Source organism: Neophocaena asiaeorientalis, unplaced genomic scaffold (genome assembly GCF_003031525.2).
Source record: "Neophocaena asiaeorientalis asiaeorientalis breed wild unplaced genomic scaffold, Neophocaena_asiaeorientalis_V1.1 scaffold357, whole genome shotgun sequence".
In the NCBI taxonomy this organism is placed as follows: Eukaryota; Metazoa; Chordata; class Mammalia; order Artiodactyla; family Phocoenidae; genus Neophocaena; species Neophocaena asiaeorientalis.
The window spans coordinates 3,640,523-3,667,947 of record NW_020173270.1 but is presented as its reverse complement, the minus strand read 5'-3'; the positions used below and the strand labels follow the sequence as shown (position 1 = coordinate 3,667,947).

Genomic DNA, 27,425 nt, shown 5'->3' with positions numbered 1-27,425 from the left:
AAAAAAAAAAAAAAAAAAAAAAAAAAAAAGCCACCACTGTTGAGTACCAGAACATTTTCATCCCCCCGAAAAAAAACCCCGTCCTCATTCACAGTCACTCCCCCTCCCCCTCCCCCAGCCCCTGGCAACCACTCACCCACTCTCCATTTGTGTGGATTTGCCTGTTCTGGATGTTTCATATAAATGGAATCACACAACATGCGGCCTTTTTCCTCTGGGTTCTCTCACTGAACATCACGTTTCTGAGGTTCATCCATGTCGTAGCGTGTATTAGGAGGTCATTCCTTCTTATGGCTGAGTAACACTCCATTGTACGGATTGACCACTTCTGTGTATCCATTCATCATCTGGTGGACATTGAGGTCGTTTCCCCCTTTGGGCCATGGTGAATAGTGCCGCTGTGAACATCTGTGTACAAGTTTTTGTGTGGATACATGTTTTCAATTCTCTTGGGTAGAAACCTAGGAGTGGAATTGCTGGGTCAGATGGAAACTCTATATTTAACTTACGAAGGAACCATCAGGGCTCCTTGTAACGTAAGTCAGTCTACTCTCTGTCCTTCCTCTTCTCTCCATCAATTTGTTTACTAGCATCCCAACAGCTAACTCCCCATCCTCCTCCCCAGCCCTGCACCCACAATTCTACTTTGTCTCTATGAATGTGTCTCCTCTAGGGACCTCAAATGAGTGGGATCATACAGTATTGGGATCATACTTCACTGAGCATAATGTCCTCAAGGTTCATCCATGTTGTAACATGTGTCAGAATTTCCTTCCTTTTTGGGACTTCCCTGATGACGCAGTGGTTAAGAATCTGCCTGCCAATGCAGGGGACACGGGTTCGATCCCTGGTCCAGGAAGATCCCACATGCCGTGGAGCAACTAAGCCCATGTGCCACAACTACTGAGCCTGCGCTCTAGAGCCCACCAGCCACAACTACTGAAGCCCGCGCGCCACAACTACTGAAGCCCACACACCACAACTACTGAAGCCCACGAGCCACAACTACTGAAGCCCGTGCACCACAACTACTGAAGCCCATGTGCCACAACTACTGAGCCTGCGCTCTAGAGCCCATGCTCTGCAACAAGAGAAACCACTGCAATGAGAAGCCCACGCACCGCAACGAAGAGTAGCCCCTGCTCGCCACAACTAAAGAAAGCCCGCGCACAGTAACCAATGCAGCCAAAAATAAATAAATTTACATATAAAAAAGAATTTCCTTCCTTTTTAATGCTGAATGGTATTCTATTGTATGAATGGACCACATTTTCTTATCCATTTATCTGTCAATGGACACTCGGCTGCTTCCATGTTTTAGCTATTGTGAATAATGCCAGTTTGAACATGTGTATACAGATGTCTCCTTGAGTCCCTGCTGTTAGTTTTTGGTGGGTGTGTACCCAGAAGTGGAATTGGCTGGATCATATTTTCCATTTTGTGAGGAACCTCCACGCTGTTTTCCACACTGCCTGAACCATTTTACATTCCCACCACCAGTGCACAAGGGTTCCAATTTTTTTACATCGTCACTGAAGCTTGTTTTCTGTTTCTGTCATAGTAGCCATCCTAATGGGTGTGGAACAGTATCTCACTGTGGTTTTGCTTTGCATTTCCCTAATGATTAGTGATGTTGAGCATCTTTTCATGTGCTTGTTGGCCACGTGTGTATTTTCTCTGGAGCTGAAGCTTCTCCTTTTAAAACAGAATCAGAGAATGCCTTGCTAAGAGAAGGGCGCCCTTCCTGCAATTTTGGCAGAGTCCTAAAAGAGTTTCTGCCAAACCAGTGGGGTTTTTTTAAAAATATATTTCCCCCCCGCCCTGCATGGTTTGTGAGCTCTTTCTTTTTTTAAGTTTTATCTTTTCTCTCTCTCTTTCTTTAAAAATTTTATTTATTTATTTATTATTTTGGGCTGCATTGGGTCTTCGTTGCTGCGCACAGGCTCTCTCTAGTCACGGCGAGTGGGGGCTACTCTTCGTTGCGGTGCGTGGGCTTCTTATTGCGGTGGCTTCTCCTGTTGCGGAGCACGGGCTCTAGAGCGCAGGTTCAGTAGTTGTGGCGCACAGGCTTAGTTGCTCTGCGGCAGGTGGGATCTTCCTGGACCAGGGATTGAACCCGTGTCCCCTGCATTGTCAGGCAGATTCCTAACCACTGCACCACCAAGGAAGACCCCAAACCAGTGGTTCTTAACAAGGGACAATTCTGCCCCTCACCTGCCAGATGGCACTTGGCAATGTCTGAAGACATTTTTGGTTGTTAAGACTAGAGGAGAGGTACTTCCCTGGAGGTCCAGTGGGTAAGACTCCAAGCTCCCAATGCAGGGGGCCCAGGTTCAATCCCTGGTCGGGGAACTAGAGCCCACATGCATGCCACAACTAAAAGAGTTCAAATGCTGCAACTAAGAGTTTGCATGCCACAGCTAAGATCCCTCAGGCCGCAACTAAGATCTGGCACAGCCTAAGTAAATAAATTCTATTTGGGAAAAAAAAAGACTCCGTGCGTTCACTGCAGGGGCCACATGTTCCATCCCTGGTCAGGAACTAAGATCCTACATGCCATAAATTTAAAAAAAGTTTTTTAATTAAAAAAAAAAGGATGCTTTGTGATCTAAAGCTTAAGAAAACCTTAAAAAAAAAAGACTGGAGTAGAGTTCCACTGGTTAAATAAATCATTATATAACTAATTTAATAAGTTAAATAAGTCAGTAGAAGCAGGGATACTGCAAAACATCCTACAGTGCCCAGGAGCCCCTTCAACTGAGAACAATCTGGCCCCAGATGTCAGTGTGGAGGATGAGAAACCCTGCTCTAACCTTCTCTCTGAACATTCAGGGAACTCAGAAAGCATTTCAATTCCCTTTTCCTTTCAGGTGTAGAACACCCTGTTTCACATATTTCTGGTGACAACTGTTGTTACAGTGGAAATTCCTTTTGCATGGTGAGTACCATGTGTTGTATCTCATTTTTTACTCTGCTGTGAGCTAATTATGAATGGAAATAAAGACAGTGTAGGGACTTCCCTGGCGGTCCAGCGGTTAGGACTCCATGCTTCCACTGCAGGGGTCACGGGTTTGATCCCTGGTCAGGGAACTAAGATACCGCATGCCATGCAGCGAAGCAGAAAAAAAAAAAAAAGAAGTGTAAGCCTTGAGGGCTGGGACAGTGATGGACTCAGGACTCAGGCCATGTTATCTCCCAGGGTTCAGAAGAGGACTGAGAGCCAGTGGGAGGGCTCTGGAGCTCCCCGGATCATCTGGCTGACACACTGTGAATATATCCATCTATCTTCTTTTTTTAAAACCTGTTATTTTGAAATCATTATAGATGTACAGGAAGTTGAAAAAATAATACAGAGTCCCATGTATCCCTCACCCAGTTTCCCCCAGTGGTTACATCTTACATAACTATAGTGATACAAACAGGAAATTGACATGGATACAACTGCCTAAAGTCAAGAGAACCGCTCTTGCCATCAAAACACTGAACTGGGGCTTCCCTGGTGGCGCAGTGGTTGAGAGTCTGCCTGCCGATGCAGGGCACACGGGTTCTTGCCCTGGTCCGGGAGGATCCCACATGCCGCGGAGTGGCTGGGCCCGTGAGCCATGGCCGCTGAGCCTGCGCGTCCAGAGCCTATGCTCCGCAACGGGAGAGGCCACAACAGTGAGAGGCCCGCGTACCGCAAAAAAAAAAAAAAAAAAAAAAGAAAGAAAACACTGAACTGTTTCGTGGCCCCAAAACTCTCCATACCTCTGTGCCCTGCCCTAACCCCTGGGAACCACTAACGTGTTCTCCATCTCTCTAATTTTATCATTTCAAGAATGTTGTATAAATGGGATCATTCAATATGAAACCTTTGGGGACTAGCTTTTCTCAGCAAAATTCTCAGGAGACTCATCTGATTTGTCACGTATATGTCTAGTCTGTTCTTTTCCTCAGTGGTGGGTGTACCAGAATTGGGTTGTTTCCACTTTCTGGCTGGTGCAAATAAAGCCACTATAAATGTTCACGTACAGGTGTTTGTGTGGACATAAGTTTTCATTTCTCTGGGATAAATGCCCAGGCATGTTATCACTGGCATCTGTCCTCCCTGCTTTTTAAATTGAGATGTAACTGATATACCACACTGTGTAAAGGTAAGGTATACAATGTGTTGATTTGCTACATTTACATGTTGCGGTATGATTACCATCCTGTCATGTCACAAAATTATCATTGCTTTTCTGTTGTGGAAACAAGATCTAGTTTCTTAGGAACTTTGAAGTTTCTAATACGGTATTGTTGTCTGTGCATTAGACCTCCAGAACTGATTTATCTGTTTAAAGAACATCTCCCCAGCTGCCGCCCCCGCACCTTCTATCTCCTTTTAAAGAGACTGTTTTATTTGTGTGTTCTTCCAGGATATAAGTAACTCAGTTTTTGCTTATTTGCATGGAGATCAGATATCTCAGGCCAATATCTATTTCTCAAATACCCGGGGATACAGATTTCAGAAATATTCCCAGGAGAGACAGGTATGTTCAGTTTGGTAAGAAAATGAACAAACAAACAGAAAAATGTGTCCTGTGGGATAGGAGTAATTAGCTGTCCGTGGCGAGCAAGGACTTTTCTCTCTCGAAGAGTCCAGCCGGATGGGAGGGTAGGGAAGAATTTCAGGTCAGAGCAGCTGGCTAGGGAGATTAGGAAGTTAGGAAAGGAGACAGCATGGTTCATGGAAAAAGCTGGTGCCATAGTAAAGGCTGCACATGGATTACAACATCAGGTACCACCAGCATCCCCATTTTACAGATGAGAGAACTGGACTGGGTTGAACATGTGTCCCCCTAAAATTCATGTCCACCCTGAAACCTCAGAATGTCACCTTCCTTGGAATAAGATTTTTGTAGATGTAATTAGTTAAGATGAGGTTTTCCTGGATTAGGGCTTAGTAAACTTAATTGCTACCGAAAGACCATACCTCCAAATACCATCATTTTGGGGGTGCTATGGTCTGAATGTTTGTGTCCCCCCCCGAAATTCATATGTTGAAATCCTAATGCCTGATGTGATGTATTAGGAGATGGGGGCCTTTGGGAGGTGCTTAGGTCATGAGGGTGGAGCCCTTATGAATGAGATTAGTGCCCTTATAAAGGAGGGCACTGTTGTTATAAGCCTCCCAGCCTATGGTATTTTGTTATAGCAGCCCTAACAGACGAAGACATGGGGTTAGGGTTTCAACCTATGAATTGGGGGAGGACACTGTATATAATAGAAATACTCCCCACCCCGACACACACACACACACAACCAAATAACAGAGGCTTAAATAAGATGGTGGTCTTTCTCTCTTACCTGAAAGGTGTCTGGAGGGAGCCAGCTGGGTTGCCATGGCAATCTGTCCCACTGTCCCTAGGTTGGGGTCCTTGGCCTCATGCTCCAACTTGCCTGCTCGTGGGCACTTGCTGACCAGCCAAAGATCAGGAATGAGGAACTTAGGCAGGAGTGAGGGACCTAGGCAGGCACCTCACAGTGTGGGTCACACCACTTCCCCTATCAACCCAGGCAAAGCCGACTTCATTCAAAGTTCTGCCCTACATGCTACATTTTTACAGAGGGAAAACAGATCACAATACTGTTAAAAAGAAAAAGACTTTCCTTCCTTTTAGCTTACTGGATAATCTAGAGTTAAAATTAGAATTAAGCACATGTTTATAACTTACTTATATTTTGTTTGTTTCGTAGGCAGAACTAGTCGGTTCCTTGGGCGGGATCTTCTACTTCTACTCCCTCTCACAGGTTGGGCTGCTTCTCGTTGACCAACGGAAGGTAAGTACCTTTTGAACTGGGAAGAACCACTTCAGTGACCCTTACCCCAAGCCAGGTTTTTGTCAAAACTCACACACTTAGATTTTCATATCTGAAATCCATCTAGCTTTTCATTCACCTGTCCATCCATGTATCCATCCACCCACTCATTGACCCACCTACTCATCCATCCACATATCCATCCATCAATCTATCCATTCTTCCATTTATCTATTTATCCAACCACCCACCCATCCTTCCATCTACCTACCTACTCATCCATCATCCATCCATCCATCCATCAACCTACTTATTCATTAATCCATCCATCCATCCATCCACCAACCCACCTACCCACCCATCTACTCATCCATCCACCCATCCATCCATCTATTCATCCTTCCATTTATCTATTTATCCATCCACCTATCTACCCATCTACTCATCCGTCCATCAACCTACTTATCCATCCATCCACCCATCCATTAACCTGCTCATCCCTCCATCCATCCATCCATCCACACATCCATCCACCCACTCATCCACACATCCATCCATTCATCCATCTACTCAACCATCCATCCACCCAGCTACCTATTCATCCATATACCCTTCCACCCACCCGCACACCCACCATCTCTCTCTCCCCCCATTCATTAGCTCATTCAGGCATGCACTCAGCAGTATTTAAGTAGGGTCTAGGAGGTGCTGGGCACTAAGGGATAAAATACAAGGTGTGGTGCATGAGTCACTGGTGGCACCCAAGACCATTTTAAATGCCTCATGTCAACCCTTTTGTTAACAATTATTTTCACGTGGATTCAGAAAATCGGGACATGAAAACTGTGACTTCACAGGTATCATTTAGGATAAGACTAAGTTAAGAAGAGGAATCAGTCCATGCAAAGTGCACCTGAAGAAAAAATATTAAGTCAGGCAAAGATTAAAGTACAGTCAGTACCCCCGTGTTGCAAAATTTGTAAGCAAGGTGTGCCACTCTGAAGTTTGGGGGAGACCCACAATCAGGAAGCTCCCAGAGGCTGGGCTGCTACCTGGTGGCTGAAAGCCCCACCCTCTAATCACACGGTGGGCCCAGACCCCCATCCAGAGTCCCCTCATGAGCACGCACTGCCAGGGCGCCTGTTGAATGAGACACTCCCAGACTCTGGAAATCCCAAGAATGTAGAGGTGGCTGAGGAGTCCGGCTCTGGTTACAACCTGTGCATGGTTTCCCAGATCTGACCACAGGCAGTCACAGGGCTTTACCTGGAGGGCATGGGGGCGGAGGTTGGGGGAGCTGCCCTCCGCACTCCACACCTGGGGCACGATGCACGGGCAGGCTCTGAAGGCGTTGTGGTCAAGGACTCCTGCCTCTGGTCAGGCAAGCTCTGTGCATCTCTGCATTCCCAGCCCAGGCTTGGTCTTCAGACCTCTGACTCCTGAGGGAGGGAGGAGGGGGAAGCCTGGAGCCACTTCCCGGCTCTCTGACTCAGTATTTTTCCGTTCCTGGTCCTTCCACCTCCCGAGGCCGAGGCCCTGGGTGGTTTTTTGTTTTTTGTTTTGCTTGCTTGTTTGTTTGTTTTCGTTTTTTGGCCACACCATGCGGCATTCGAGATCTTAGTTCCCCAACCAGATCAGGGATCGAACCGTGCACCCTGCTGTAGAAGCAGGGATTCCTAACCACTGGACCGTCAGGGAAGTCCCTGCAGGCGCCTTTTGATTGGGGCTCCCCACACAGGGAAATGAATCCCACCCCTGCGCTGAGCCAGGAGACCCTCCGCGGTTCCGTTGCGGAGGGACGGACAGGGGCCCTTGGCGTTTTCTCTGGCCTGGGCTCTTACGCCACCGCAGTGCGCAGTTAAAAGCGGAATGCACTCTAGTGTTTGGCTCGTTGTCTTAATTGGCTACTCTGACCCCTGGCAGCTCAGCTGAGATGCCTCTCAGGCTCCAGGGACCCGCAGGCAGCCAATCCATCGCTGAGCAGGCGTGGGCTGGGGGCTGCGGACTCACATTCACGGTCCCTTAGCGCATAGTGAGGATGGATGGGTCTGGCCCCTGCGGCCGCAGTGGGGGCGGGGCGAGTCAAGGTCAGCAGCCCGTGCACAGTTCACCCTCGCCCTGACCGCTCAGCTTCTCTGCTCGCCCCAGGAGGCACATAGAAAGCCACCCAGGGAACTCCCTGGTGGTCCAGTGGTTAGGACTCGGCACTTTCACTGCAGGGGCCACGTGTTCGATCCGTGGTCGGGGAACTAGGATCCTGCAAACCAAGTACACCTGCTGCGAACTCGGAGGCACTCGGCAAGCCATCCTGCGGAAAATCTCTCCCTCCGCCACGGTGCATCTTCTGGAAAACGGATGCCGGTATCTTGGTGGTACTCACTTATGAACCAATGTCAGTGTTGGGTTTTTTTAATATATAAATTTATTTTATTTATTTATTTTTGGCTACGTTGGGTCTTCGTTGCTGCACGCAGGTTTTCTCTAGCTGAGGAGAGCGGAGCTACTCTTCGTTGTGGTGTGCGGGCTTCTCATTGCAGTGGCTTCTCTTGTTGCAGAGCACGGGCTCTAGGCGCGCAGGCTTCAGTAGTTGTGGCTCGCGGGCTCTAGAGCGCAGGCTCAGTAGTTGTGGTGCACGGGCTTAGTTGCTCCGCAGCATGTGGGATCCTTCCCGGACCAGGGCTCGAACCCGTGTCCCCTGCAGTGGCAGGCGGATTCTTAACCGCTGAGCCACCAGGGAAGCCCCAGTGTTGGTGTTCTTTTGTTTTGTTTTTTCTAATTTTATTTACTTATTTTTGGCTGCATTGGGTCTTCGTTGCTTCAGGTGCGCTTTCTCTAGTAGCAGCGAGCGGGGGCTACTCTTCGTTGAGGTGCGCAGGCTTCTCATTGCAGTGGCTTCTCTTGTTGCAGAGCACAGGCTCTAGGCACATGGGCTTCAGTAGTTGTGGCATGGGGGCTCAGTAGTTGTGGTGCACGGGCTTAGTTGCTCCGCAGCATGTGGGATCTTCCTGGACCAGGGCTTGAACCCACGTCCCCTGCATTGGCAGGCGGGTTCCTAACCACTGCACCACCAGGGAGGCCCCAGTGTTGGGTCTTTTAATTCCATCCTTGTGTAGTGCTGTCAGAGGTCTTCCGTAAAGAACAGATGATAGAAAAGAATCTGAAAAGGAATTTATATATAACTGAATCACTTTGCTATACACCAGAAACTATTGCAACATTGTAAATCAACTATACTTTAATTAAAAAAAAAAAAAAAGAGCAGATGAGAACTTTGAGAACCACGGAGAGTAATTTAGACTTTAGTTAAGAGCCAGCTCTTAGAGGGTCACAAGACACAAAAGGCTGTTAGGAAAAGAATCGGTGGGGGTGGGGTCGTATGCAGAATTCCCTGGCGGTCCAGTGCTTAGGACTCTGCGCTTTCACTGCCAGGGCCGGGTGTGATCCCTGATCGTGGAATTAAGATCCCGTAAGCCACAGGGCATGGCCAAAAAAAAAAAAAAAAAAAAAGAATCGGGGGTTCGTGGAATTAAGATCCCGTAAGCCACAGGGCATGGCTAAAAAAAAAAAAAAAAAGAAAAGAATCTGGGGACCAGCCCTGGGAAATCAGCTTGAATAATAATCCAGGTACAAGGGCACCAACGTGGGCGTGGCAGAGCTGGAGAGAGAGGGCTCTCAGCACCGCGGGGGTGTCCTCTGTCATGAGGGCCCATCCCGGGTGCTGTGGGGTGTAGAGCAGCCACCCTGCCCCCACTTATTCGATACCAGGAGCCCCGCAAGTCATGACATCCACAGATGAGCCCAGACTCTGTCCAGTGTCCCCTGGGGGCAGGATCACCCCAAGCTGAGAAGCACTGGACTAGGTAATAAGGTCTGAAGAAAGTTCCAGTGACAAAGCACATGGACTCACACATGTGAGTCCACAGTCCATCTATTGCGGTCATTTCTTTTCTTGCTCAAGGTTCAATATTCTTCTCTCAGGCCATGTTCAGCTACTCAGACCACCCTCTGAACCGCAGTTTTGGGCTTCCCTTTGACTACAATGGGACCCTTGACATCCTTATTGCCCCGGGCCAGAAAGGCATCCTGATCTTCTGGTTTGAGAAGAGCCTGCTGGTTTCCCGAAATGCAGGTGAGCGAGGCCCAGGCTCAGGGTGGGCAAGCACAAGTGTTCATTTTTTCTCTCCCTGACCTGAGTGGATGACGACAAGACCACTGTCACTTTGCCATTCTCACTTCGACCCCCCAACCCCCATTTCCCTCCTCCTGGGATATTTAGACCCTGTAGGCAGGTTCTGAAAGTCACTGGACACCTAGGGCAGAGGGGCCAAGTCCAGGAACTGCAGATCTTGTTTTGAGGCCTAGACACATGAGCTCCAGCCTACCAGCCCAAGTAAGGAGAAGCGCAAAAGGCAGCCCCCCCTGGAGGAGGTGCTGTCAGGGACCTCTGGGCACAACAGTGGCTGCCAGAGCACCCACAATTGCAGCACGCCCCCTAGTACCAGTCAGCCACCTGAACACAGCTGTTTCCTTCCAATGCAAGAAAAGGGCTTAGGGCTGGCCTGGCCATGGGGGGTGGGTGGGGGGCATTTCAGGAAGAAAGTTCTGATTACATGTTACCTGTATAATAAAAGGCATCCTGCAGTTCACCTGGTATCCAGTCCATTCCTCAGAGCTCTCACATCAAGAAGATTGGGGGGGGGGGTTGCATTTTCTTAAACCTAATGTATTCTATGTGATGTTTTACAGCATTGCATCTCACGGCTGCATTTTCCTTGATTCTTTATCATCTGAGTCGTAAACCGAGGGGCCAGGTGGGCAGCGGGGGATCCCGTGCCTAATATGTGCTCATGTCTCGCGATTTTCTCTGTCATCCCCTAGGCCAGCTGGTCAACGCTGTCCAGGTGCGAGAAGGACAACACATCTTGTATTCTTCCATCTCTGAAGCCAACATCACCATCCACAGCGTTGCTGCCAGTGCGTGCCCGACCTGAGGGTAGCTTTCTAGAACTGCTTTAGACCTGACTTATTCACCTCTGTCCCCCTAGATCCAGCCTGGCCAAAACAGAAACAAAATACGGTTATTACACATTCTAGAACTCAGAGCAGAAACTTTTGTGTCCTTTCACAGTGAAATGGAATGTCAGTTGGATGTCGTTTGCTGGGGCTGCTCTAACAAAGCACCCCAACCCCAAACTGGGTGAATTAGAACAACAGACATTTATTTTCTCCCAGTTCTGGAGGCCAGGAGTCTGAGGTCAAGGTGTTGGCAGGGCCAGTTCCCTCGGAGGCCTCTCCCGTCGGCTTGCAGATGGCCGTCTTCCCCTTGTGCCCTCCCATCATCTTCCCTCTGTGTATGCCTGTGTCCAAATTTCCCCCTTTTACAAGGACGCCAGTCCTATTGGATTAGGGCCGACCCGAATGACCTCACCTTAACCGTATCACCTGTGTAAAGACCCTGGCTCCAAATCAGGCCACATCCTGGGGAGGTCCTGGGGGTTAGGGCTTCAACATATCTTGTTTGGAGGGGACACAATTCAGCCCATGACAGATGGCACCCCCAGGAGTTCTTTGCCAGTGAATTGTCATCCTGCTGCTGTCCTGCCGCTGGTTCAGTCAGGTAAAATGAAACCCACCAGTGTAACTTTTCTCCTCACATGCTCCTCACTATTTGAGGCAAATAGTGCAACAAACTGTGGAGTCATGTGACCTTTCTTTTTTTTTTTTTTTGGCCACGCAGCGTGGCATGTGGAATCTTCCCTGTCCAGGGATCGAACCCGTACCCCCTGCAGTGGAAGCACGGAGTCTTAACCACTGGACCACCAGCGAAGTCCCCGTGTAATTTTTAAAAAATATTTATTTTTTTATTTGGTTGCACCAGGTCTTAGTTGTGGCAGGGAGGCTCCTTAGTTGTGGCAGGGAGGCTCCTTAGTTGTGGCAGGGAGGCTCCTTAGTTGTGGCATGCGAACTCTCAGTTGCAGCATGCATGTGGGATCTAGTTCCCTGACCAGGGATCGAACCCGGGCCCCCTGCATTGGAAGCGCAAGGTCTTATCCACTGTGACACCAGGGAAGTCCCACCCGTGTAACTTTGAAGATCCCATATTTCCCTGTTTGCCCATCACTGAGTTACCTCCTACTGTCTATGTCCGTTTATCTGTTAAACGTTAATTTATCACGATAGAAAGTAATGATATAAAAGTAATTTATAAATATGCCAGTGAAGCACGGTCCTTTAAAAGTTTGGTTTTTTTTAAACATTACAACTATAATTAAAGTCCTTTTGACCAGCCTTTTGAATCCAGGCCCCTCTTTGGCTTCCTAAAGGTCATCACTGTTAGGAATCTGGAAAGTATCTTTTTAGCCAGTTGAAAGCCTCACAACCTATATTAAATATGGACCTGCTGAAAATGTACAGCGCCATCTGTGTAGCTTGTTGTGGTTGCTTTTTTTTTCCCCTTTTTCCCCCATTTTTTCTTTCCATTTATTGAAATAGAGTTGATAGACACTATTATATTGGTTTCAGGTGTACTACATAGTGATTTGACATTTGCCTATGTTATGAAGTGATGAGTCGCAAGGATGTGATATACAGCATAAGGAATATGGTTAATATTATTGTAATAACTTGGTAGGAGGATAGATGTTGTGGTTGCTTTTTATGTAAATGGTATCGTATTACTGTGTGAGTCATTCTACTGTTTGCCTTTTCCATTACCCGTCATCTTCTTTTTTATCGTGGTACCAACACTTAACATGAGATCTACCCTCTGAACACATTTGTAAGTGCACAGTACGGTTTTAAGTATACGCACAATGTTGTCCAGCCAATCTCTAGAATGTATTCATCGTGTGTAACTGAAACTGCCCCATTAAACACGAACTCCCCATCCCCCTCCCCCAGCCCCCACCATCCTACTTCCTGTCTCTATGGATGTGACTCCTCTAGGGACCTCCTGTGAGTGGGACCACACAGTATTAGTCCTTTCCAATTTCCGCACATCCTCACCCATACTTGGCTTTCTGTCTTTTTCACTAGAGCCGTCCTGGTGGCTGTGAAGTGGTATCTCATTGTGGGCTCGATTTGCATTTCCCTACTGACTAATGACGTTGAGGGTCTCTTCCCATGCTTATTGGCCATTTGTATATCTCTTCTGGAGAAATGTCCATTTAGATCTTTTGCTTATTTTTTGCTTATTTTTTAATTGGGCTGTTGGTCTCTTTATTACTGAATTATTATATATTTGGGATACAAGTCCCTTATCAGAGATGGGATGAGAATATATATCAGAGATATATTCTCTCCCATTCTATGGGTTGTCTTCTCCCTCCTCTTTTTTTTTGCGGTACGCGGGCCTCTCACTGTTGTGGCCTCTCCCGTTGCGGAGCACAGGCTCCGGACGCGCAGGCTCAGCGGCCATGGCTCACGGGCCCAGCCGCTCCGCGGCGTGTGGGATCTTCCCGGACCGGGGCACGAACCCGCGTCCCCTGCATCGGCAGGCAGACTCTCAACCACTGCGCCACCAGGGAAGCCCCTCCTTTTTTTTTTTTAAACCATGAGTACACATCACTTCCCATGTCTAGAATCTTTAATGGTTCCTTATTTTCTTTTTTTAAATTTTTATTTTTTTATTGAAGTATAGTTGATTTACAATGTTTCAGGTGTACAGCAAAGGGATTCAGTTTCATATCTATATATATAACTGAATATACATATTCTTTTTCAGATTCTTTTCCATTACAGGTTATTATAATATATTGAGTAGAGTTCCCTGTACTATACAATAGGTCCTTGTTGATTATCTATTTTATATATAGTAGTGTGTATCTGTTAATCCCAAATTCCTAATTTATCCCTCCCCCTTTTCCCCTTTGGTAACCATAAGTTTGTTCTCTATGTCTGTGAGTCTATTCTTACTTTGTAAATAAGTTCATCAGTATCACTTTTTTAGATTCCACATGTAAATGGTATCATATGATATTTGTCTTTCTCTGACTTACTTCACTTAATATGATAATCTCTAGGTCCATCCATGTTGCTGCGAATGGCATTATTTCATTCGTTTTTCATTGCTGAGTAATATTCCATTGTATATACATATACGACATCTTCTTTGTTCATTCATCTGTTGATGGATGTTTAGGTTGCTTCCATGTCTTGACTGCTGTAAATAGTGAACATTGGGGTGCATGTATCTTTTTGAATTAGCGTTTTCACCTTTTCTGGATATATGCCCAGGAGTGGGATTGCTGGATTGGTTCCTTATTTTCTAAATAGAGAAATAGAGTCCAGACTTGCAAGGATTGCATTCAGGTTTGTGTATCTGGAATCTCATCCCATAGCTTACCGCTGCCCTGAGGGATCCCTTTTTTCCATCTGACCACTGGCTCTCAGCCTGGGGACACTGGGCAGTGTCTGGAGGCACGTGTAGTCATCACGACTCGGGGGGCTCCTGGTATCTTCTGGGTGGAGGCTGGGGATGCTGCTCCACACCCCACTGTGGCCACGACGGCCCCACCACGAAGAACCACCCTGCCCCAGGTGTCAACAGAGCCCCAAACCTTGCTTCTTCTGAAAACTTCCTTGTCTTTTTAATTTTATTTATTTTTGATTGATTGATTGAATGATTGACCGTTTTGGCTGTGTCGGCTCCTTGTTGCGGCACGCGGGATCTTGCGTTGTGGCGCGCAGGCTCCAGAGCGCATGGGCTCTGTGGTTTGTGGCACTCAGACTCTCTAGTTGAGGCGCACGAGCTCTGTAGTTGTGGCACGCAGGCTTAGTTGCCCCGCGGCCTGTGGGATCTTAGTTCCCTGACCAGGGATCAAACCCACATCCCATGCGTTGGAAGGCAGATTCTTTACCACTGGACCACCAGGGAAGTCCCTGTCTTTTTTAAACAGAATAAAAATGTACATTGGATCTTGCCATCCCCTCTTATAAAACCTTTTAATGATGTCTTGCATTACTTGGAACTCTGTATCTGCCAAAGACTGGAAACAATCTCAGTGACCATCAGTGGAGCATTGGTTAAATAAGTTATGGTTCATCCAGGCAACAGAATGCCGATGGGCCAAGTATACTCATGTACATGGAAGGAAAGAAAAATATATTTCAACTGTACTTGAATTTAAAAATAAACAAATAAATAAACTGAACTTGTACTATCAAAAAAAAAAGAGAAAAAAATATAAAGCAGCTTGAAGGGTCCCAGAATATAATCCCCACATATATAAAACTACTGGAAAGGATGTTTACTAAAATACTAACAGTCATTACCTACAACAGGGGTCAGCAAACCATGGCCCGTGGGCCAATTCCAGCCCACCACTTGTTTTTTTAAAATAAAGTTTTATTGGCACATAGTTCTGCTATTCATTTACAAGTTATCCATAAGCTGCTTTTGCAGGGTCCGATACTTGTAACAGACATCACATGACCAGCAAAGCAGAAAATCCTTATCATCTAGTCCTTTTTCTCCTTTTATTTATTTATTTGTTTGTTTGTTTCTTATTTATTTATTTTGGCTGTGTTGGGTCTTTGTTGCTACACGTGGGCTTTGTCTAGTTGTGGGCTTTGTCTCTTTGTTGCGGTGTGCGGGCTTCTCATTGCGGTGGCTTCTCTTGTTGCAGAGCATGGGCTCTAGGCGCACGGGCTTCAGTAGTTGTGGCACACGGACTCAGCAGTTGTGGCGCACGGGGTTAGTTGCTCCATGGCATGTGGGATTCTCCCGGACCAGGGCTCGATCCCACGTCCCCTGCATTGGCAGGCAGATTCTTAACCACTGCGCCACCAGGGAAGTCCCCATCTCGTCCTTTAAAGAAGAAATTTGCTGACCCCTGGTCTGTATGATGGAATTTGGGGTAATTTTCTAATTTTAATATTTAATATATTTTTGTCCATGGAAACAACCCCTGTTTCAATTTTTGTTCTGTCTTCTTTGGTTTTCCCTAGATGAAAATGAACTGGCCGTTTTAACTCAGGAGAATAATTTATACTATGGAAGCCTGGGAATCCTGTCAAGTTCTCTTATCAAAGTAGGTAAAATCCCGGCGCTACCTGGTTGGTAAGGAATAACGGTCTTCCTCGCAAATGTCTGATCCTTTTTCTTCTTCTTTTTCTTTTTTTTCTTTTGTCTGATCCTTTTTCTGAAGAAATTGCTCTAGTTATTAAAATAGTAATAGTACTTTTAATAGCAATAGTGATAATATAACAGTAATTTCAATTAGTTTTATACCTGAAGAGTCGGTGCTTCAACAAAGTGTACTTATGACTTTGCTCGGTTTTTTGGTTTCTTAGGGTTTGGGGGTTTTTTTTTGGGGGGGGGTCTTCTTCTTTAAATATGAATCATAAGAAAAAGCTTAAATCCTCAAAAAAGAATGAGAATGAGCTGATCTCAGAAGTCATTTTTCTCTTAGTTTGCAGACCAAAACATCTGGTCCGAAGAGGCGGTCCTGATGTTCACTGACGTGGGCATGCTTGAGATACTGACCCCGCTCCCTGACCCAACCTCACCAGCTTTTGATTTCCAGAAGTGCCCCGTGAACATCCAGGCGATTCTCATGGATCCCCAACTCCAAGTTGACGTCTGCAAAGTATGTGGTCGTGACTCTATGGATTAATTTCCAGAAAGATGTCAGAGTGTCCATTTCCAAAGGGCCTTTGAGTCCATGGTGATCAGTGAAATGAAAACTAAAAGAAAGGCAACTGTGCCATGTACAGTTTATCGATAAAACACACTCTGTCTAAAACATCCTTTTATGAGATGATGGTGCTAATAGATGGGAACAGGGTTTTTTCTTATTTCCTTTTCTTGCCACAGTAACAAGTCAATCCTCAGCCCTGAGCATTTTCCTGTGGGTCTTTGAAATCACATGTCTGGCATGTCTGGGAATTGCTGGTTTTATGCAAAGTGCAGGAAAATGAAAGAAAGAGAGAATGAGAGAGAGAGGGAGAGGAAGCCACAGCAAGGCTTTTATGCAAATATTTGGCCACTGAAACTGTTCTGAGAAAGACGGCGTTAGCAAGTAGTGTTTCCCCACCAAAAAAGACAAAGCGACGATGTAGCCTATCAAGATCCTATGGATGAAAGCTGAAATCGTTGTCAGTATTGGATGATAAGCTAAAGTAGAAAATAAATATACACGAGTCCATACCGATGTAAATAAATGACTGAATCAATAAACGGATGGGAGACACCTCTCCATCACAGAAGAGTTCCAAATAACATAAGTACATACTCTCCCCTCCAGGAGGTGGTGTTGAATGCCCCCTGCCTGAGTGTGGACTGGCCTTAGCGATTTGCTTTTAAAGAATAAAGTCTGGGGCTTCCCTGGTGGCGCAGTGGTTGAGAATCCGCCTCCCAATGCAGGGAACACGGGTTCGAGCCCTGGTCTGGGAGGATCCCACATGCTGTGGAGCAACTGGGCCCGTGAGCCACAACTACTGAGCCTGCGCGTCTGGAGCTTGTGTTCCGCAACAAGAGCGGCCGCGATAGCGAGAAGCCCGTGCACCGCGATGAAGAGTGGCCCCCGCTTGCCACAACTAGAGAAAGCCCTCGCACAGAAACGAAGACCCAACACAGCCAAAAATAAATAAATTTAAAAAAAAAAAAAAAAGAAAAGAATAGAGTCTGGACGGGGTAAATAGCCTGGCAGACACCACCTTCACCGGGAGACCGGGATGCACACGGGCAATCATGAGTCCTGTTGCCAGGACAGGACATTTCAGTTAACCTTGTCATTCCTTGCCAACCCCAGACCTGGAATCAGAAGGAACTTATTGGTTCCCCTCCTAGCACGGCAGGCAACCAACCCACTGTCTTAAAAATGGGATAAATAGGGCTTACGTGGTGGCGCAGTGGTTAAGAATCTGCCTGCCAGTGCAGGGGACAAGGGTTTGAGCCCTGGTCTGGGAAGATCCCACGTGCTGCAGAGCAACTAAGCCCATGCGCTGCAACTACTGAGCCTGCGCTCTAGGGCCCGCGAGCCACAACTACTGAAGCCCACACGCCTAGAGCCCGTGCTCTGCAACAAGAGAAGCCACCGCAATGAGAAGCCCACGCACCGCAACGAAGAGTAGCCCCCGCTCTCTGCAACTAGAGAAAGCCCGCGCGCAGCAAACAACAACAAAAAAGGGATAAATAAAAGGCAAGATGCAAGCATTTCTCCTCCTCTCCTTCACACCCTTCTGCTGGGTCAGCACAGGGAAAGGGTCTCTTTATAAAATTATTCCGGTGAATATATGAAAACAAAATGATAAGGTATCGCCCTGTGGCAACCCCAGCGTCAGAAAAGAGAGACAGCGGGCCATTACGTGCCACCTACAGAATATCATTACCTGCTGGGTCTTCCCAACTCGATCCCACCGTAATGTGATGGATCCAGCCACCAATCTGCCAAAAAGGCAGAGCACATAGGAACATGTGTCCATCTGCCCCAGGGAAATCCAGACAGCGGGAAATCTACAGGTCTCACGGTCTGGGTTCTTCAAAGATGCCTAGAAATGAAAATGATAAGGGAGGGAGGGGGAGCTGTGGGTTGAAAGAGACTTAAAAAGACAAAATGTTCGCAAACAGAAAAATTATATCATCTAGGGATGCACGCTTGGCAATAATTCTAGGAAGAAACGCAAGCAGGTAATTACTGCAAGAAGTCAGGCGGGGAGTGGAGGGGCCAGGGTACTTCGGGAGAGAAGAGGGGCTGTGTCCGGGGGTGGGGGGAACCTTGAGGGTCTTCTGCGGGTCCAGGGTCTAGCGGCGAAGACAGTGGCTTGAGTGACAGCCCAGGCTGCTGCACCCGAGAGACTGGAAGGTTCCATCCCTGGGGAGCCCCCTCCTGCCACTGACCACTTGCCCTGTACTTTGGGGAACAGAGGCTTGATTTGTTGGATTGAATGACTGACTGATGGATTTTTTTTTTTTTTTTTTTTTGCATTTCTAACTAGGTGGAACTTCTGCAGGGAGAATTTGAAAATAAAATGTATACCATTGATATGAACAGTGAGTTGGAGTTGACGGCCCTCATGATACCCCGGCCCAGCACATCACCAGTCCCACTAGTAAGCATGCTTTATCTGTTTGACAAGTGTTTCTGACACCTGGCATCCCTAGCAGCCTTGGCCTCACGTCCTGTGCCCACAATTCCCAGGCTCTGGAAATTCGCTGGCACCCTCCCGGAAGACACGCTCACCCAGGAAGCCCCTAGAAACTCCCCTTCTTCCTCACCAGGGTCCACATGCCTGGCCGTGGCTGTGCACCTGCCGGCCCAGCCTCCTCTCCCACTACCTCTGTGCCGGCTCTCCACCCTTCTTCGGAGCTGCCCCAGAACCTTTCCAAAAATGCCCTTTCCTCCCTCTCAGCTCAGCCAGCGCCGGCTTCCCTCCTGGAGGGGATGCCTGAAAAACAGTGGGCGTTCCTGGCCCTGAAACCCACGTGTCCAAGCCTGGACTCTTGGGTGCAAACAATCAAGCTGAAAACAGAGGGGTGGACCAGTGTAAGGATTCAAGGGGATGTCTAGCCAGCTGGGACCAGGGCCCGCGAGGGGGCGCCAGGCTGGCTCTTGCCTTGTTCTCTCTCCTCACCCCCCCTTCCCGCCCCCCCCCCCCCCGGCAGGGGCTTGGCTGTCTGCACAACGGGACTCAGAGCCACAGTTAGGGGGTGTGGATGACACGGGGTGGTGGTGGGGGCGCATTTGGGGATGGAGCCGGCAGCTGCGTTTGCAGAGCAAGCTGAGTCTTCAGTTTGAAGGGGGACCGGGGTCACCTGTGGGTGCGCCCCCAGCTGCTCCCCGCCGCGCCTGCTGGCGCCGTACAGAGCGTGCGTCTCCCATCCCGCCCCCAGGTAATGGTGAGCAACCCCCATTCCCTGGGGCTGCAGGCTGTCATCTACGAGGACGGCTACACCTACGATGGGAACACCAAACACAGACTGGTGAGGTCTCCTCTCCCCCTCCCCCCCCAAACCCGGATCAACAGGAGAGGGGCTCGGCCTTGACCCACTGGGCCAGCCAGGTCCAGCCGCCTCAGGGTGTCCCTCGCAGGACCTCCTTCCTGCTTCCCTTCCTTACACGCACGCAGATAAGGTGCTGCGGAATTTTGAGGGGACACAGCCCCTGCCCCTCCCCCACCCCAGGCAGGCCGCAGTCCCCCAGAGAGTGAGGGCATCAGGTGTCACACAGAAGGGGCAAGGAGGATGGGGCGGGGAGCCTGACCCACCCGGGGAGGGCGTGAGACCTGAGTTAGCTGGGTAAACCCTGGAATCAGGAGGCAAGCCAGGGCCACCGGGAGGGTCTTGGCCAAATATGGGTCTGGGGGATCCATAGGGCAGAGCCAGGCCTCGCAGTCACAGCAGGGAGTTGGGACTTGACCCCAGACCACAACAAACTCTTTGGATCAGACCATGTCACATCACAGCTAAGTAGGAGGGGAAACTAAGTCACGCCCCACTGTGGGTCCCCGGGACAAAGGCAGGCAGCTTGGAGCAGGTGGGTCATTCCCATGAGCTTCCAGAAGCCTTTCATGGGCTTAGACCCAGAGGCAGGCTGGGTGGCTCCCGGGTTCCTCCTCCCAACACCCCCATCCTGCCCTCCGTCTCTGCTGAGCCCTAATTGCGGGACCACCCGGGGCTGCCCCACTGCTGCAGTTGCATTTTCTCTCTTGCTTCCGCAGAACATTTCACTGAGGCAGCAGCAACACTGGGGCAGGGCTGACCCCAACTTCACCTCCAGGTACGTCATCACCGGATGGTAGCGGTGGGTGGCCCCAGGGTGGCCCCTTAGCAGGAGCCAAGGAATCAGGGCCGAGACCCAGACTCCCCCACTCCAACACTCCAAGGACAGTAAGGCAAGAACGATTAAACTCTTACAGGGAGACAAATACCATATGATATCACTTATTAGTGGAATCTAAACTGTGACACAAATGGACTTATTTACGAAATAGAAACAGACTCAGCTATGGAGAACAGACTTGTGGTTGCAAAGGGGAAGGGGGAGGTGGGGGAGGGATGTGCTGGGAGTTTGGGGTTAGCAGATGCAAACAAACTATTATATATAGGATGGGTAAACAACAAGGCCCTACTGTATAGCACAGGGAACTATATTCAATATCCTGTGACAAACCATAATGGAAAAGGATCTGAAAAAGAATATATATACAGGGCTTCCCTGGTGGCGCAGTGGTTAAGAATCTGCCTGCCAATGCAGGGCACACGGGTTCAAGCCCTGGTCTGGGAAGATCCCACACGCCTCGGAGCAGCTAAGCCCGTGCGCCACAACTACTGAGCCCTCGCTCTAGAGCCTGCGAGCCACAACTACTGAAGTCCGCGCGCCTAGAGCCTGTGCTCCGCAACACGAGAAGCCACCGTAGTGAGAAGCCGGCTCGCGGCAACTAGAGGAAGCCCGCGTGCGGCAACGAAGACCCAACACAGCCAAAGATAAATAAATAAAATAAATTTTTAAAAAACAATATATATATAAATGTATAACTGAATCACTTTGCTGTACAGCAGAAATTAACACAACTTTGTAAATTAACTATACTTCAATAAAATAAATGTTTTTAAAAACTCTTTACAAATGGTAGTTTCTCAAAAAACTATATATATATGTAAAAGAAACACCGTGTAAACAACCTCTGAATCAAAGAATTCAGCTCAAATATATTCAGAGAAAAAATGTATAGCTCAAGCACTTTTATTATGAGGAAAAAAAATGGACCCAGTGATAAATAAACTAAATATTTAACATAAGGACCTAGGGGGACAACAAAAAGAAATTATGGGAAGGGAATGAAACATGATACAATATGGAATGTATTAAATAGAGAACAAAAAGACAGCATAGAGTCAAGACGTAAGATAAAGCTGGTTCTCCAGAAGACACCACAATCCTGATGGAGAAAAGACAGAATTAAAATGAACAATAGGAATGAAAAATGAAAATAAAAGTATGGATACTGAACCTGTTCAAAGAACAATGAGAAAACATTATATGCAGCTAGGTGATAATAAAACTGGGGCTCAGATGCTCTTTTCAGTAAGTAATTATATATAGATTAACAAAACTGACTCAAGAAGAGGTAGAAACTAGAGGGAGGGTGGTGCCACCATGTGTGAGCAGATGTTCTTGGTCAATATTCTGGACCGACTGGATGAACAGATGAATGGATGAACGGATGGATGGATGGATGGATGGATGGATGGATGGATGGATGGATGGGTGGATGGGTGGATGGATAGATAAATGAATGGGTGGGTTGTCGATGCTTTTTACTGCAATAACACACACTCCCATTGCCTTGCAGCATAAAGAGACCCACAATATCAACCATCACTCTGGACATAGCCAACAAAGAAATTTCATGCTTGGACCTTAAGCCACTGGTATGACCAAAACTTTTGCTGTCCCATACTCTTTTTTGCGGTACGCGGGCCTCTCACTGCTGCGGCCTCTCCCGTTGCGGAGCACAGGCTCCAGACGCGCAGGCTCAGCGGCCATGGCTCACGGGCCCAGCCGCTCTGCGGCATGTGGGATCTTCCCGGACCGGGGCATGAACCCGTGTCCCCTGCATCGGCAGGTGGACTCTCAACCACTGCGCCACCAGGGAAGCCCCTGTCCCATACTCTCTGTCCTTAGTGTTAAGACTGATGACAGCAGGCCTTGGCTGGCTTGTCCCCTAGGGGCTGGCTAAGCTCACACTCAGGATCTGGAAATGGAGGTGATTCTGCCCTGGTTGCCAAGGTCACTGCCCCTTCCCCATCGTCTTCCCCCAGGGCTGTGCCTCAGGACTCACCAACTTCGGAGCAGGTGTACTAGCTGGGGGTTATCAGATGGCGGGACCTTAGTGGTGCCCCATAGATCAGGCAGGCTCTTAGGGTTTGACTCTGTGAGTCCCAGGCACCTGGACACCGCATTGCGACCCAGGCGCAGGGTTTATGGTCCCGACTGCATCAAGTGCGCCCCCTCGTGGGCTTTCATGGTGCCCTCGCTGACCGGGGTCAGCATCCTCATCCCCTCGTCTCTCCACCCCACATCCCCCCGCCGCTGCAGACAGCCCTCATTTCAGTCGGTTGTGACCTGGAGAAGAAGATCGTCATTCAGAAGTGAGTATGTCGATATGGGGTGGGGAGGGGAGAAGTGGGGGGTGGCGAGGTGGGGAGTGGGGACTGGATGAGATGGTCACCATCGCTTCACAACTGTTAAAGTCGGGTGACACTACTCTGTCTGCTTTTACATATGTTTAACATTTCCATAACGAACAGCTCAATAATTAATCCTAACAGATTAAGTTAGAGTCTACAGTGGGTGGCTGCCTCCTCCACACCCACTTGGTGAAATTTACTTCTCCCTGCTCCCTCATCCTTTGCTAATTCCCTTTCTCCCTTTTAGTCCCTGAGTTCCTCATTTTGATTAAAATTGCTCAGAGAGGGCTTCCCTGGTGGTGCAGTGGTTAGGAATCCGCCTGCCAATGCAGGGGACACGGGTTCGAGCGGGAAGATCCCACATGCTGCGGAGCAGCTAAGCCCGTGCGCCACAACTACTGAGCCTGAGCTCTAGAGCTCGTGTGTCACAGCTACTGAAGCCCGCGCACCTAGAGCCCATGCTCCACAACGAGAAGCCACCACAATGAGAAGCCCGCGCACCGCAACGAAGAGCAGCCCCTGCTCGCCGCAACTAGAGAAAGCCCATGCACAGCAACGAAGACCCAATGCAGCCAAAAATAAATAAATGAAATAAATAAATTTATAAAACTGCTCAGAGATTTGGGGTTTAATCGCCTGCTGAAAATTTGAGGAACTTTGCTTCCAGGATCCACAGTTACTGCAGAGAACGCAGCCATGAGAAATGAAGAAAAAGAAAGGAAGAACCCCTGAAGACTGGCCAAACCACCACACGTTCTCCCCTTCGGGCGGTGGTATGCCAGCAAATGGGCGACAGCCAGTTCTGGGGGAGCCCGGATTTGTAGCATTTGCCAATTCCCGTGGTGTAAATGCTCCCATGGAGCCTATAGATCACTACCAAAGTGAGTCTCTACTGGCTCATGAAACTCCTGAGGATATAACAGCCGGCTCTCGGAGCTAGTAAGAGCCAGCCTCAGCGCTCCACTGCATGGGGCAATAATAAAGTCAAGTGATGGTTTTACCAGATTTTCCCCCCAAAAGGGAAACGCTTTATTGAGTCAATAAATGATGTTATCAGTATTTAGAACATATGTGCAGGAAAGTCTTTAAAACAATATTTTCAAAGCTGCTGCCATAAAGAGAGTGGGAAAGGTATTTGCCATCCATGTAACTAAAAAAGGACTTGTATCCAGAATTTATAAAGAATTCCTACGAATCAGAAAAAAAAAAAAAGACAAACGTATAGAAAAAAATGGGCAAAAGGCTTGAGCAGGCACTCCCAAAAAAGGAGGGAAAAAGGCTGATAAACACAAAAAGTTGTTGAAAAAGTAGTCAATTTCATAGGAAAATGAAAATGAAAGCTACGTTAGAGACCGATATTCAGCACAAGCGTGGCAGAATTGACAAAGCCTGGAAAGTAGTACTATAAGGATGGGAACCCCCTGGCAGCCTCAGGAACCCCCAGACATTGCTGGTGGGCGTGTACATTTTTCGGCTGCTTTGGAAAGCTCTTCTTTCCACCAGCAATTCCACTCGTGCACGTCTGCACTGATCTAGGTTCCAGAATGTTCTCAGCAGCATTATTCTGAACAGCTCCAAGCTGGAAGCAGGCCAACTGAAATGTCCATCGACAGAAGGATGGGTAAACCAAGTGCAGGGTTTTGATACAACAGAATGTCACAGCAGTGAAAACGAACGGGGCAGAATTGTCTGGATGGATCGTACAAACGTGGGCGTGGAATCAAAAGGATACACAGCAAAATCAGGGGACTTCCCTGGCAGTCCAGTGGTTAGGACTCTGCACTTCCACTGCAAGGGGCACAGGTTCCATCCCTGGTTGGGGAACTAAGATCCCACAGGCTGGGTGGCACAGAAAAAAAAAAATCCAAAATCAGGCAAAAATAAACTACAGTCAGCCCTTGTATCTGCAGGTTCCGCATCCGCGGATTCAACCAGCCAAGGGTGGATGGTGTTTAAGTTCATGGTCGGTTGAATCTGTGGCCGTGGAACCCGAGGATACAGAGGCCCCCACTATGGGACCTGAGCATCCTCGGATTGTGTTAGCTACAGCAGATCCTGGCCAACCCCCTGCAGATACCAAGGCAGGACTGCATGTTGCTTAAGGATACATGCACAGATGGTAACAGTACAAAGGAAAACAGGGAAAGGATTGTCTCAAAAGTCAGGACACCCAGCTCCCACATCTCCATGTGTAACATCATTCTCCAATAAAAGGAACTAGGGCTCCTTGGCGAAATGGCTGATTCTAGGCCAGGCAGGGAAGATTCAAGATGAGCCTGGAGGGGCTTCCCTGGTGGTGCAGTGGTTGAGAGTCCGCCTGCCGATGCAGGGGACACGGGTTCGTGCCCCGGTCCGGGAGGATCCCACATGCCGCGGAGCGGCTGGGCCCGTGAGCCATGGCCGCTGAGCCTGCGCGTTCGGAGCCTGTGCTCCGCGACGGGAGAGGCCACAGCAGTGAGAGGCCCGTGTACCGAAAAAAAAAAAAAGATGAGCCTGGAGCATCTTGGAGAACCAGAAGGTAAGAAAGGGCTCAAAATCCAACCAATGGGGAGATAACATATGTCAAAGGGAACAATTCACAATTCTTTGGTCCCACATGGGTTCAGGCAGCTTCTCACCATCTTTTGTCGCTCGCAGTGAAATCTCAGCCTGTTACAATGGCATCCTCGACCCCGTGGCCCTTCAGGACAACTATAGCTACGTCATTGAGAGGTAAGCCCCCCCCACCGACCGCCAACACACACACATGAGCCAAAGGCGAATCAAGAATCATTATTTAAAGTTTTATTTATGTATTTGGCCGCACCGTGCCAGCGTGCGGAATCTTAGTTCCCCCACCACGGATTGAAACCCCCTGCAGTGGAAGCTCAGAGTCTTAACCACTGGACCTCCAGGGAAGTCCCAAGAATCATTTTTAAACCGTAATGGAAAAGAAAACAAATTTTTTTTGAAGAAAGGAAAAAAAGAATCGTTTTAAAATGGATACCCTGCCAATTGATATCCAGCCCACAGGGAATCTGAGGGAGCAAGCAGACAGGTGGGGAAGGTGGCTGGGCCTTCGGGGAATCAGTGTGATGTGGCAGGGCCCCTGGCCCAGGTCTGCACAGGCTCTGCCACCTGCTGGGCCAGCTTTCAGACCCCTCCCCAGCCTGCCACCAGCTCCTGGAGCCCGGTGCCCTGTTCATCCCAGCTAGCGGAGTTGGCCAGACACTGTCCAGCCAAGGCAGGAGGGGGTGGCCGGCCAAAGTGACCCCCTCTGCAGGGCGGCACAGAGAGCCCCTCCCACACTGGTGCACACCACCAGCCCCCTGGCATGGGAAGACACTCGTGGGTCTTATACGACGTGACCCTCCCCCGTCCAACACAAGCCAAGAGTCCGTCCCCCATCTAGACCCACGGCCGAGACGGAAACTGGCCCTGCTGGACTTGCCAACCAGTGAGGCTGCAGCCAGAGAGCCTGGGGGCATGAGAGTGTGTGAGTCAGGGTCTCCAGAGAGGGAGAAGCTACAGGATGTATGTGTGAGACAGAGAGACACAGAGGCACAGAGGGACAGAGACAGAGTGACAGAGACAGAGATTTATTTTAAGGACTTGGTTCCCGGACTGTAGAGGTCTGGTGAGTCCACAGTCTGACAGGGGAGGCTAGGGGCTGGCAGCCCAGGGAAGAGTTGCAGTTCTAGTTTAAGGCCATCTGCAGGCCGGCTTCTTTCTTGCTGGGGGAGGCCCATGTTTGTTCCACTCGGGCCTCCAGCTGCACCCACATTAGGGAGAGCACTGCTTTACTGATTTCAATATTGACCTCTGCCCCAAAGAAGAGCCTCACAGAAACACCCAGAATCACATCTGACCACAGTCGAGGTGCTGTGGCCCAGCTAAGTGGACCCGGAATGTCAACCACCGCAGGCGTCCCAAGGTCATTTCGACCAGGACTCTGAAGCCCCCGCTCAGACACGCCTCCATGACCGTGACCCCATGTGCAGGGAAGAAGCGGGGCTGTGGGCGGGTGGACGTTAGGGCGCCAGGCGGGAGCTCGCCCGTGTCTACGTCCTGCTCTCCCACAGGGAAGCCTATGACCCCAGCTTCCGGGGTCAGAAGGCCACGGAGGACCTGGAGGTGCCTTACCACTACGAGAAGCTGGGCTGCCCCATCCTCGTCTACTACGACACCCCATGGAAGCCGGTGGTGGAACTGTGAGGACCCCCCCCCCAGCCCCCCACCCCGCCAGCCCCCCGCCGCCCTCACCATCATCACAGGCCCCCAGAGCCCCCTCCACCCCTTTGCTCTGGCCGCATCCTCTCCCTGCCTTTTCCCTCTGTAGCTCTCAGCTCACACATCCCCTCCCCTTCCCCGTCTTAGCTCGGCGGCCTTAACAAAACACCACAGACTGGGGGCCTTAAACAGCAGACACTGACTTTCTCACAGTCCTAGAGGCCGGAAGTCCAAGTTCAAGGTGTGGGCAGGCTCTTCCCCCAGGCCTCTCTCCTTGGCCGCAGAGGCTGCCACTTCCCAT

At 49.0% G+C, this 27,425-nt stretch overlaps 1 protein-coding gene across 1 annotated transcript in view; it reads left to right on the top strand.

The window, feature by feature from the left end:
• CATSPERD (catsper channel auxiliary subunit delta) overlaps positions 1-27,425 on the top strand; it is a 43,773-nt gene that overhangs the window by 7,305 nt on the left and 9,043 nt on the right. Inside the window, exons 6-19 of the mRNA XM_024746020.1 lie at positions 2,871-2,938; positions 4,398-4,511; positions 5,719-5,802; positions 9,760-9,910; positions 10,660-10,755; positions 15,730-15,812; positions 16,194-16,370; positions 18,721-18,834; positions 19,616-19,705; positions 20,443-20,501; positions 22,078-22,156; positions 22,824-22,876; positions 25,553-25,627; positions 26,977-27,105. Coding sequence (XP_024601788.1) covers positions 2,871-2,938; positions 4,398-4,511; positions 5,719-5,802; positions 9,760-9,910; positions 10,660-10,755; positions 15,730-15,812; positions 16,194-16,370; positions 18,721-18,834; positions 19,616-19,705; positions 20,443-20,501; positions 22,078-22,156; positions 22,824-22,876; positions 25,553-25,627; positions 26,977-27,105 — 1,372 coding nt within the window. The remainder of the gene's footprint in view (positions 1-2,870; positions 2,939-4,397; positions 4,512-5,718; positions 5,803-9,759; positions 9,911-10,659; positions 10,756-15,729; positions 15,813-16,193; positions 16,371-18,720; positions 18,835-19,615; positions 19,706-20,442; positions 20,502-22,077; positions 22,157-22,823; positions 22,877-25,552; positions 25,628-26,976; positions 27,106-27,425) is intronic.